This window comes from Mus musculus, chromosome 13 (genome assembly GCF_000001635.26).
Source record: "Mus musculus strain C57BL/6J chromosome 13, GRCm38.p6 C57BL/6J".
Classification (NCBI taxonomy): Eukaryota; Metazoa; Chordata; class Mammalia; order Rodentia; family Muridae; genus Mus; species Mus musculus.
In genome coordinates, this window is record NC_000079.6 from 70,615,004 (window position 1) to 70,628,481 (window position 13,478).

The 13,478-nt window shown below is 43.9% G+C and overlaps 1 protein-coding gene across 3 annotated transcripts in view; it reads right to left on the minus strand.

The window, feature by feature from the left end:
• The window catches only part of Ice1 (interactor of little elongation complex ELL subunit 1), a 49,152-nt gene that overhangs the window by 26,316 nt on the left and 9,358 nt on the right, over window positions 1–13,478 (minus strand). For 2 of the 3 annotated variants that reach the window (XR_382437.4, NM_144837.3), the window contains exons 2-9: window positions 9,405–9,463; window positions 8,920–8,954; window positions 6,435–6,453; window positions 5,655–5,766; window positions 3,982–4,058; window positions 2,094–2,131; window positions 331–413; window positions 71–110 (exon numbers count right to left, since the gene is read on the minus strand). Coding sequence is in view for 1 of the 3 variants with exons in the window: in NM_144837.3 (NP_659086.2) it covers window positions 71–110; window positions 331–413; window positions 2,094–2,131; window positions 3,982–4,058; window positions 5,655–5,766; window positions 6,435–6,453; window positions 8,920–8,954; window positions 9,405–9,463 (463 nt within the window). In the remaining 2 variants the exon portion in view is untranslated. The other variant, XM_030247229.1, reaches the window with a different exon arrangement.

A 13,478-nucleotide genomic window follows, 5' to 3' on the forward strand; every position in this document is an offset into this window, starting at 1 on the left:
GGAAAAGGATTTAAAATGAACACTGCACACTCCAACTGGCCCTCCACATAAGCATTAACCAAATACTCACCCTTCTCATTTTTCTGTTTGGAAAATTCATCAAGCCTTTCCTGTGCGGGAGGGAGAGAAAACCCAAGAGTACTTATGCTGTACAGACACCAGGGGGCAAAGGTCAGGCAGGGGCAAGACAACACTAACTGTAGCCACAATTTGGATGCCACGGAAGCCCTGAGTCATAGCTTGTGAGGCGTGTGCATCTTTTACCGAGTACCTGTGTCTACAGAAGCCCCAGTCAGGGATGTAAAGTGTGTGCATCATTTTACCCAGTACCTGTGTCTTCTTAAACTCCTTTTCAAGTATTTTCTTTTCATTTCTCAGTTGCTTGAAGTCCTGAGTTTGCTTGACAGCAGCCTCTGTTTAACAGGTATCGCAAAGCAACGTGGGTTAGTGACCTCCCATCAAACGCAACCCAGCACAAGCTTCTTCTCTCCATGTCACACACAGGGGGTGCTTATACATCAAACCACAGACTGACGAAGGCTGTAAGGGTCCCTTCCACACCAGGCACAGCAATCCCAAATCCTTGCACACAACACTGGCTGCTCACGGACAGCATACAGAGCTTTAGAATGTGAGCGATCACTCTAATTCATTTCTTCTTCGGTTCAAAAGCACCAAATAGTGCACATACCGGTAAGAATCTAACCAGAACCAACATGACAGAGACATACAAGTGCAGCAATGCCAAGGACAGCAGTGTCATACAAGACACTGTAACAGTTCTCCTCTCCCCAGGTTTGACAGTCCGTGACACTTGTAGGGAAAATTACTTTCGTTACATGAAAAACAAAGGCCACATTTGATTTCACTGAAGGTGTGGTCTCTAAGTTGCATACATCCTCTCAGGCACACCACTCAGCTGCACAGACGAGGGAGGACAAGGCTGAGCACTCATGCACTTAGCGCTTGTCAGTGTGCACAGGATGGATGTTCCAACCGTCTGCAGGTGAGTCTACACTGAGGACGAGGACAAGAAATACTCAGTCACTCTTGCTCTAAATGGCCTTTTGCAACTAAATCTGAACTCCTTACAGGAAAACCCTCATTCTGAAGCAGAAACCAACCACCTTGATGCTGGGAGTCAATGGAGGTGGCAGACACCTGGGACCATGTTGGCCAGAGAGTGACAGCACAGATGATGCCTGTAGCTGAGACTCCCTATGAGTGACTACAGACAACCCGGACAGTCCAATCTGAGCTGGCCACTGAAAACACAGTTAAGCTGTAAGGACAGAACAGAGCCCAGGGAGGCCCTTTTGCCTTCTGCCTACTCAGAAACAAGAAGCACCAAATACAAGTGGGACTCTTCCCAGAATCCTCTGTGTGTGCCAGAGCCATCTATGTGCAGCAGCCCTGACATCAACTCAGCCCAGACTCCAGTCATGTGAGTAGAGGGAGCTTCAATTGAGGAAATGCCCCCTATAAGATCAGTGTGCAGGCAAGCCTGTATGGCATTTTCTTAATTAGTGATTGATGTGGGAGGTCTCAGACCATTGTGGGTGGTTACATCCCTGAGTTGTAGGCCCTGGTTTCCTATCAGCAGGCTGAGCAAGCTACAAGGAGCAAACCAGGAAACAGCATCACTCCATAGTCTTTGCATCAGCTCCTGCCTCCAGGGTCCTGTCTTGTTTGAGTTCCAGCCTTGATTTCCCACAATAGATTGTGATATACAAACCAAATAAACTCTCTCCTCCCCAAAATGGTGTTTATCATATGACTGGAAATCTTGACCAGGACAAATCACAAAGGGGCACCCTTTTCTAGTAACTACCAACTTCAGTTGAAATAGAGAGAGACCTAACACTGAGTCACTGTGTTTCCTTCCATGCTGCCTGTTTCCAGCAGCGGCGACAGGGAAGGGAAGATGATTAACCAGTGTACCCAGTTCTCATCTCCACACACTGAGCTGACTACAGAGGAGAGCGGCACACATCCCTTCCTAGCACATACACTGATACTTCATAGTCGCACACATAGCACAAGTCTGTGTAATAATATGGCTTAGCTGGCCAGAGAGCAGCAGCCGCACATACCTTCCAGCTTCTTCACCTTAGCTTCTAGTTTCTTCTTCCTAAGAATAAAACCTTGTTAGTTAGATGGCAAAAGAAATTTAGTGCATCACACATATCATTCCTTATATAAGAGATGTTGCTCACAACTAGTAACACACTAAACTACCAGCATATGATCTTATGGTAGAATGAGCCTGAGAAAGAACACTGCACCATTTAATGCGCAGTATTTCTAAGATGGATTTTTAAAACTCCGACTTCTGTTTGAGAACACAAAATAGGCCTATTGAGTCTTTGCCATAAACACATGGGAGACTTCCTTTTCATTCAGGACAGTAAATGTCATCTCTGAGCTGTGTCCAAATGATCTCGCTGGGTTACCCAGCACCTAACCCACTGGGTGTGGGAACTAAAGGGGGGCAGGGGAAGGAGGGGGAAGGGAGGATAGACCACGTCCAGCCAGAGTTCCTCCTATGCTCTGGGCAGGCGGACGCGGGAGGGCTGCCGGACACTTTCCACTCGGCCCTGGGTGGGCATCTAAGCCACTGACGCCACTCCACAGGGGGTGGACAAGGGTCAGCCCCCAACCGAGGGCGCAGAGCGACACCCTGTAGCCCCAGAATTATGGGAGAGTGGGCTTAGGGAGAGGTTCCCATGCAGGCCAGAGTAAGCACAGTGGGCCTAGATGAACAGAGACAGTCTATGGTTTTAGAGCCTTATTATAGAAAGGCAGGGGGAAAGAGAGAAGGTAGAAGAGAGAGAGAGAGTGTGTGAGTGTGAGAGAGAGAGGGGGGCAGGCCATGGCCAAGAGGAGAGAAGGGGGAAAAGGAGAGAGAAGAAAAGCTAGAGTAAGAGAGAGCGAGCTAGGAGAGAGAGAAGGAGAGGAGAAAGTAAGAAGAGTATAAGGGGAGTAAGAGGAGTAAGAGAATGAGGTGGGGTCAAGCAGCCCTTCTTCTGGTATGCTGTTATCTTTACTGTTGCTAGGTAACTGGGGAGGAGTCTAGCCTGAAAGTCAGAAGCTTGGGGCATTGCCTACATGACTACTAACCATGCTTCTCTTATGGGGGGCTGAGGGGGCGGTAACTTCAATAGGAGCCAGGGTTCCAGGAGACATGAGAGAACTCCTTCCGTCCTGTAGGTGAATCATCACCACCGGGTCCTGGGGTTCAACATCTAGCCTCAACTGGAAAACAGACTGTCTGTGTATAGCCCAATGCCCCACAACTGGGCATTTTTCAGAAGCATGCAAGTGAGCAAGGGAAGCAGCAGGTGGAAGCTTCCCTCGGTCTAAGATGGATTTCTGAGATAAAGAAGATAGGAGGCTTAGGACAGTATCAACACATTTGTGCTCAGAGGATGTGGCTGGCCTACCAAACCTGAGTGTAATTAGCACGATGCTTCTAACAGCCCACTTCACTAATGGTAACAAGCGCCCTTGCCAGTGAGATTCCACAGATGATGCCTGGAGAGGAGAGGACTGACACAAAGATGGGAGATCCAGGACTGTTTCAGGACACACAGGCACAGGTGGTTTGATAGCTCTGAGCACCCCTGCGGCACCAGGCGACTTTAGTCACAACAGTCCTGACTCCTCTGAGTCAGTGGTGGGAACTTGCTGACATTAGTCCAACTCTGCACAGCTAATTAATTATAAGCAATGAACAGAAACAGGGTTTTGGGGTTTGGGGGAGAGGAGAGGAGAGGAGAGGGGAGGGAAGGGGAGGGGAGGGGAAGGGAGGGGAGGGGAGGGGAAGGGAGGGGAGGGGAGGGAGGAAGAGGAAGAAGAGGAAGAGGAAGAAGAGGAAGAGGGAGAGGAAGAGGAAGAGGAAGAGGAAGAGGAAGAGGAAGAGAAAGAGAAAGAGGAAGAGAAAGCACGATTATTTACAGCTGTTTTAGGAAAGCCACTTACTGGGCATCAGTTCTCAGGCATTCTTCTTTCACACGAGCATATTCCTGGTGAGTGTCCTGATACAGCTTCAGAGAACTCTGACAAGGAAAACATGAAACAGAAAGATCACCCCAAGCAGTTATCAACCATGTTCCTCAATTGTTTCACCATAAGCTAAATTCTCTGTAGCACAACAGTAAGTGTACAGCCAGAACTGTCAGCAAGGCCCAGGAGTCACTCAGCACCAACAGGAGTAGGCTAGGTTCCTCCCAGCAGAGCTGACAGCATGGCAGAGCAAGAGCTACTCAGTTCCCATCCACACCACTGCTAATACCAAACAGCTAATGTGCTCACCTCAGCAGCTACAATAACAGAATCGAAGCTGATATTGGTACATTATTGTCAGGAAATGGAAAGCAACTTTATCAATATTAATGTAATCAATATTAATGGAAAATACATGAATATTGACTCATCTGCCACGATGACCCTGTGGACTGGGAAGACACTCTGTCCATGTGGTCTGTACTTGGCATTTCTGACAGTAAGAGCTCAGAGAGATGAGCTTTATCGAGGCCTTTACGGAATGGATTTGACAGGTTGGCTTACTCCTGAAAGTCATGGTCACTGGATGACTCTGAGGGTCTCCACTGAGCTCTGAGTCCAAGATTCACACTTCCTTGAGAACAAACTGAAGATATTACACAGCCAAGAGTACATAAGCCAGAGCACTGTGATTAACCTTCACTGCAGTTAAGTGGGAAGAGAAAACGGAACACTGATGTATATCCTCATGGAGTACAACTGCACATCACTGCTAAATCCACAGCACGAGGATGAGTGACAGACAGCAGCTATCTTCCCTGAAAAGAGCCATCAAGGACACAGGGTGGGATAACCATGGATAGCCCCACCTCCCCTTGGACTACCCTGCTAGGCTACGGATGTTTACAAATTCCATGGGCACAATACTAGGACTCCTGTAAAAAACACTAACAATCACATAAGAAAGCATTTAGAGCATTTTGAGCTGACTTTTTCAGGGGCCTAACTTTGAAGAAAAGCCTGTGAGAGGTCAAAGTATCTTCTCCCTCAGGTAAAGGACCACTCACTCACCTGTAGGAGCTTGTGAATGAATGCTGCTTTCTGTGGACCTCATGACCCTGAGAAACCACAGGGATTGTGCATGGTTTCCATAACACTGAACCAAGCTGCCAAAACCATTCGAATTAACTGGCTCAAGATCCACGAGAGGTCCTCAAGGACATTTGAGCTCTAGAGCAGAGGTCCTGAGTGCTGAGCTGAGGTTAGACCAGCACAACTAATGATATCCAACTGATCCCACACTGCCACACAATGATTCTCCTATTACTAATTCTGCATGTCTATGTTATGTCCCACTTAAATCAAGAAAAAAAATTAAGTTAAAAAAATAAGGTTTCTCAGAGATCATAAAAGCCACAACAATTTATACGCGTAACCCTCTCAACACTTGGGAGGAGTCCCATGAATTGCTGTGAAGATGTGCATCAGTCAGAGCAGCATGCTCAGAGTGGAGACCCAGAGGGCTTTCCACTAGCTCTGACATCCTCGGCCAACATGGAAATGCTCCCAAACCCGTAGGTGTGTGCACAGCTAACAGCTAACCCTGACAAACTACAATCCCCACAAAGGAAAGAGGCTCGGACGGACACCTTTTTCTCCTCCAGCTCAGCTTTCAAGGATCCCAATTCTTCTTGACACTTCTGCAGAGGGGAGATTTTCTGGAGCATCTGCTCCACTTGGTGATGCAGTGTGCTGTTCTCTCTGAAAATGGACAAAGTGTTGGCATCACTAAGCAGAAACAACTAGAGTATGCTAATAAACACTAACTTTAAATGTATTCTTCCTGCTCACAATAAAGATTAGACCACTTTTTATCTTTTAGGCATAAACGTTTTAATAAAACTGTATCAAAAAACAACAACAGATACTAGTCCAACAGACATCAGTACATGGGAGAATCTAAGGACACTGTGCCAAACATCTGGCACTTATAATCTTCATCTTTTCCCCATTTGTTTTAATTAAGTGGCACAGCATCTTACAATCTGATATATAACCCCATGTTAGCTTCTAAGTGATAACTGTAGTCAGAGCACAAAACATCACTGCAATTTTAGTGGTTTTATTTTGGTATAAACAACACAAGATAAATGGCATTGAACAGTGTAATTGTGTATGCAAAACTAATAGGAGAACTTCAGCTTCAGTTCACACGGTGGTCAGCAATTACAGAAGCAAATCATAGAGATGCAATGAGAACCCTTTGCCATAAATATACTTGAGCCATTTGATAGGACAGTGCAATCTGCCTGGAAGGAAGCACCCACAGCAGTTTAACCCAAGACAGGTCTCTGGCCTGCCACACATCCACCTCTACCCAAGAATTCACAGCTGCTATCCATCACAGCTACAAAAGCCAGGCAACTCACCTTCTTGCAAACTGCAGCTGTAAAACTTGTTAAAGAAAACCCAGAACCTTTGTCTTCTGATGTTTGTTTGGAGATAAATCTGCTTACGGTAATCATGCACACCTAGGATAGCGCATCAGCTCTACAGGATAAGCACACATCTGCCTCTAACAGTATGAGTCTGCATTAACCCTATTTACCAATGCCTGAACCTGTGGCAGGCGGTGTGAATAAGAATGACTCCCACAGGCTCATATATTTGAATGCTTAGTCACCAGAGAGCTGTACTATTTGAGGACTAGAAGGATTAATAGGTGTGGCCTTGCTGGAACAGGTGTGGCTTGCTGGAGAAAGTATGTCATTGGGATGGGCTTGGAGGTTTCAAAAAGCTCACACTAGGCCCAACATAGAAATCGATATACAGCCGGGCGTGATGGCGCACGCCTTTAATCCCAGCACTTGGGAGGCAGAGGCAGGCGGATTTCTGAGTTCGAGGCCAGTCTGGTCTACAAAGTGAGTTCCAGGACAGCCAAGGCTACACAGAGAAACCCTGTCTCGAGAAAAAGAAAAAAAAGAAAAAATACACACACACACACACACACACACACACACACACAAATCTAAGCACCTATATAGCTGTCTATCTGTCTCTATCATCCATCTATCCATCCATCTATCTATCTATCTATCTATCTATCTATCTATCTATCTATCAATCGATCCATCAGTCGACCAACCAACCTACAGATCAGAACGTAGCTTTCTGCTCCTACTCTGGTGTCTGACTTTTTGCCACCATGCTTCCCACCATAATGATAACAGACTGACCCTTGAAAGCAAGCCTCCAGTTAAATGCTTTCTTTATAAGAGTTGCCTTGGCCATGGTGCTTCTCCTCAGCAATAGGACTGTGACTAAGATAGAACACAAGTCAAAACATCTATTTCTGTACTAAAGCCTTAAATAAAAGACTAATTAGAATGACAAAAATTAAGACTGATAAAGCTGGTAGAAAATATTTTAATTTCTGTATACATCAGAACCTCTGAACAGTCCTGCAGACAAAACTGAGGCATGCACAAAGGGCTCAGGACCACATTACTTCTCAAGGTCAAGAAATACACATTCATTCATTCTCCTCACTTCACTACGGCCACAGAGGATGCGCTCAGGTTCTTCAGAAGGGTAGGGCAAGGGGTCGAGCTTAGGACACTGGTGCCTAGAGGCAGGAGAGCTTCACTTCTCAGCTGTAACAAATATATACTTGGGGCTAATGCCAAAGTGGTTTTAAAATTAGTTTCTGTAGCTGATGCCAAATATCCCATCACAAAATAAACCTCTGTATCTCAAACAGCAACTGCAGACTTATCTATTTAAAGGACCTGCACTAGGCTTTATCTATTTAAAGGACCTGTACTGGGGTTAGCATTATGGCTCAGCGGTTAAGAGTAAGCAGTTTCTAGTTCAGATCCCAGCACCTATTGGAGGTGCTCAAAGGCACCTGTAACTCCAGTTTCAGAGGTTTCAATGCCCTCTCTGACCAGCATGGGTACTGCACTCATGTGCACAAGCCCACAGAGACACATGATCAATAAATCTTTAAGAAAAAGAATCAACTGTTCATTTTTATTTAAATTTTGATAGGGAAATTTTAGAAAATTAGACCACTTACTTTACCATGAAATTACAAATGTAATCACCAAGAAGTTTATGCCAGTTTTCTAAGAGTGCTGTAGGGACCATCGTTCTAAGTGGCGTCACAGTGCTTCAGGGACCATGGACTCGACCCCTGCAAGAGCAACATCAACCCTAGCACTGAGAAGAGCCCAATCTCCACAGGTCTACACATGTTGATTTTTTGGGAAGAAATGTTGCTATGTTCTTTTGAGAGAGCTTTAAACCAAGGCAGAACCAGCCTTTTCCTGAAGATACCTACCCCTGCTTAGCCAACATTGTGAGTCTCAGCTGAGAATTGTATCACACATATAAAATTGCATTACCTATATAACTTGCGGATATACACATTAATAGGAACAGGATCAATTTCCTAACATGCCAGAGTTCTCAGTTAAAGATCTCAATCAGCAAGCATTGCTGCAGCTACCACAATGTAGCAACAACCCTGATGTCATACCCATGTACAACAACCCTGATGTCATACCCATGTACAACAACCCTGATGTCATACTCATGTGCAACAATCCTGATGTCATACCCATGTGCAACAATCCTGATGTCATACCCATGTACACGAGGAGCATCCACTCATTACAGAGCTAAGGACCCGAATAACAGAGCAAGCAACAGAAACAGAGTCTGCTAGGCTACCGCAGTTTAGGGTCCCCACCACACACGCATTGCTACTAAAGCCCCTCTGTTGGCTGTGTTTGTGAGATGGGCTCCCTTAAGCCAGCAGACACTGATAATTGATAAGAGGGCCCTCCTATCTTTGAGTTATTACACATAAATCAGGGCCGCCATCCACAGGGACAAGCAAGGAAAGGATATCATCGCATTTCTTCTGATATTCCGTCAGCAGGTTACTGCAAAGGAGAAAAGAACAGTTAGGCCCCCATGTCAGCAGGCGGGCGAGCACACCACAAAGAGGTATGGCTCAGATCACTCTAGGGGGCCCCCCCTTTGGTCCCCAGAAACAAAAGCATGCTGGGCTGACATCACCTTGATTCCTTATTGCACTACATAGGAGCTGTTGATCTAAAACATGAGACTATCAAGGGATATTAAAATAGTTAAATCTCACAATGTAGCATGAAATGGTGAGGAAATTTGCACCCAACAAAACAATTTTAGAGAGAAAACAGCTTTTAAAAATCCAATTTGGCAAATATAATTTTATAATAAAGGCCTATAATAAGGGGATCAGGGTTTCTGCCCTAGCCAGCACATTGGGTCTACTGTGGACTCCAAACCACCACCCGCTTCAGCCAGCTGGAGAGGCTGGCAGAGGTCTTCCAACACACAGATATACTTACTCTGTATTAATAATTTTTTGTTTCAAGGCAATTAATGCTTCAACATATTCATTTAAGTTCTGAAAGAAAAAAGCTACAGTCAGCTATTTACGCTTCTATGGCATTTCATTACATGTAACTGTCCTAGAATTTATAATTATAAAAGTTGGTTTATGGAACCACTTCAACAGAAATGGGCAAACCTCCCCATGCACTCACTGTGTGACTCCTCTGGAGCCCGGCGCCCACCACCCTTGTACAGAACTGCATGATCTGTCACAGAGATCAGAGGGTGGCAATAAGTCACTGAGGAGCGGGAGTGGGTGGGTTAGTGAGCAGGGGGAGGGGGGATAAAATGGGAGGTTCAGAGTGGAAATGAGGAAAGGGGTTAAAACTTGAAATGTAAATAAAGAAAATATCTAATAGAAAAATAAGTCACTGACTGTCTACTACTTAGCAGAAACATAGAAGCTGCCAGAAAAATACAACAAAATAACAAAAAAATAATATAATGTGACAGAGATCAAATATTACAATGGTTTCACAATTAAGTATACGTAATTTTGTGGGAAGTGTATATTACACTGCAGGAACCAGTCATAAGCTGGTTCCAAATCCTGTTAGGAAACTGAAGATTAAAGCATTCTTATTACGATAGCCAGGCATTCCCAAAAATTAAAATACAGATTTTTCTTTTCTTTAGCTGAGTTCTTTAAATGTCAAGTTTCTAATCAGTAAAACCTTCAAGAGTAACATCAGTGTTTTAAACACACCAGAGTAGCTTTGCAGCATCTCACACCGCCAAATCTACAACCAGGGTTCCCACCTTTCCTATCTCACAGGTCAGCCTTTAGTCAATGCAGAGGATTCGGACAGGAGCAGTAACTTTTCTATTCAGTGTCCGTATTTTTTTTTTGCAGCACCATGCACACAGCAGCTACAACTGACAAAAGCCCAGGCTAGAATCCACGTGGAAAGTGCGTGTCCTTGGCACTCACAGTCCCCACACACCTTCCCGCTTCTCTTCTGAAGGGAGCATGGCCATGCTCAGTCTTTCCTTGCTGGAGAAGCTTCACCTTGGCTGTGACCTCAGATACTCTTACAGGAGTTCCCATTAGCATTTACTTACTAACTTAGTTGTGAGTGTTCAAGTGTGCTGTGGTGTGTGTGGAGGTCAGGGGTCAGCTTTGTGGAGTTGGTTCTCTCACCTTCACATGGGCTCACTGAATGGAGTCCAGATCGCCAGGCTTGTGTAGAAAGCACCAATCCTGGTAGAGCCCTCTCCCCAGCCCCATCCTACCCCTCCTCGGGATGAGAGGTTTTCTCAGGCACTTCTGGGCATTCCTTATTCATCCTTAACAAGCTGCTGGTATATCACTTGCTTGGTGCTGAAGGTGTATTGTAAACTATAGTATTTAGTAGGTAGCTGCCTTTCAGCAAATGCTACACACATGCATGCTTGCTATATAATCATTCAAGGACATTCATAGAGCAACTAGACATGGCTAAATACTGATAAGCTATGTCTGAGTATGAGCTAAGGCTTTGTTTCCAGAAGCAAACTTAGCAAATTCTTTATCAGATGAAAATGAGATTTATTTTATGTCATCTAGCACTGGTCTTTTTTATATATTTATGTCTGTTACTCTTTTAGGATATATCTTATGCATGTAGACTCCCAAAACTTATATCAAATGACAACAAATGAACTCTTCACAGCACCAGCACACTCAGCTGCAACATTTAAGCCTTTCATTATATATGACATACTTTCTACACAGACTTCAATCATGCATGGTTCAGGATGGCTCCTGAACACTGTCAAAACACAGAAAAGCACACAATGCTTGATATATCCACAGCACCAACATTTCACATTTCTGTATGGCACTGAACACCATGAATTTAGTCCCGACCCAATAGCCTTGATGCAGTCCGAACACATAAAAGCTGAAGAATCTTTACCATAAAGCAAACCTGGCTCAGCAATTCCAAGAAGGCAAGTGCATCAGCAGAAGGAAGTTAACTCAGATGAGGAATCTGATTGACCTTCATCGCTTTAAAAGAATGCAACATGGGTCGGTTTCTGTCAGCACTGGGAGCTGATTCTGTGCCACAGTGCTCCATACCCAAATACTGTCAGGACACACCTGTGAGAACAGGTTAAGACCAACACTTCTCAAATTCCTGGCCCAAGAGGGACTCGCCCAGAGCCATCAGGACACAGGAACCAAGGAACAGCCAGGGACAGGATCCTTTTTGTTTCCATCTGCACCCTGGAGCTGACCCTGTGCCACAGCTCCCCACACCCAAATTCCTCCCAGAGAGAACTGGTCTCCCAGGAGTACTGACACATAGTGCAGGAGGGACAAGCCACAGTCAGAGGCAGCAAGACCAGCTAACACCAGAGATAACCAGATGGCGAGAGACAACACACCAGAAAAGCAAGAATCTGATTCAAAGTCACATCTCATGATGATGATTGAGGACTTTAAGAAGGACATAAATAACTCCCTTTAAAAAATACAGGACAACACAGGTAAACAGCTAGAAGCCCTTAAAGAGGAAACACAAAAATCACTAAAAGTATTACAGAAAAACACAACCAAACAGGTGAAAGGACAGAATAAAACCATCCAGGATCTAAAAATGGAAATAGAAACAATAAAAAAAAAAATCACAAAGGAAGACAACCCTGGAGATTGAAAACCTAGAAAACAGATCAGGAGTCACAGATACAAGAAGCACCAACAGAGTACAAGAGATAGAAGAGAGAATCTCAGGTGCAGAAGATACCATAGAAAACATTGACCCAACAGTCAAAGAAAATGCAAAAAGCAAAACATCCAGGAAACCCAGGACACAATGAGAAGACAAAATCTAAGGATAATAGGTATAGAAGAGAGTGAAGATTCCCAACTTAAAGGGCCAATAAATACCTTCAACAAAATTATAGAAGAAAACTTCCCTAACCTAAAGAAAGAGATGCACATAAACATACAAGAGGCCTACTGAACTCCAAATATATTTGGACCAGAAAAGAAATTCCTTCTGTCACGTAATAGTCAAGACACCAAATGCACAAAACAAAGAAAGATATTAAAAGTAGTAAGGGAAAAAGGCCAAGTAACATATAAAGGCAGACCTATCTGAATTTCATAGTCTCATCAGAGACTATGAAAACTAGAAGATCCTGGGCAGATGTCATACAGACCCCAAGAAAACACAAATGCCAGCCCAGGCTACTATATCCAGCAAAACTCTCAATTAACATAGATGAAGAAACCAAGATATTCCATGACAAAACCAAACTTACACAGTATCTTTCCACAAATCTAGTTCTACAAAGGATAATAGATGGAAAACGCCAACACAGGAGGGAAACTACGCCCTATAAAAAGCAAGAAAGTAATCTTTCAACAAACCCAAAAGAAGATAGCCACACAAAAATAAAAATAACATCAAAAATAACAGGAAGCAACAATCACTTTTTCTTAATATCTCTTAACAGCAATGGACTCAATTTCCCAATAAAAAGACATAGAATAAAAGACTGGATACGTAAACATGACCTAGCATTTTGCTGCATATGGGAAATGCACCTCAGTGTCAAAGACAGATACTACATCAGAGTAAAGGTCTGGAAAACAATTTTCCAATCAAATGGTCCCAAGATACAAGGTGGAGTAGCCATTCAAATATTGAATAAAATCAACTTTCAAGCAAAAGTTATCAAAAGGATAAGGAAGGACACTTCATACTCATCAAAGGAAAAACCTACGAAGAAAAACTCTCAATTCTGAACATCTAGGCTCCAAATGTAAGGGCACCCACATTCATAAAAGAAACTACTAAAGCTCAAAGCACATATTACATCTCACACATTAATAATGGGAGACTTCAAAACTCCACTCTCATCAATGGACAGATCATTAAAACAGAAACTAAACACATTGAAACTAACAGAAGTTATGGACCAAATAGATTTAACAGATACCTATAGAATATTTTATCCTAAAACAAAAGAATATATATTCTTCTCAGTACCTCGTGGTACCTTCTCCAAAACTGATCATATAACTGGTAACAAAACAG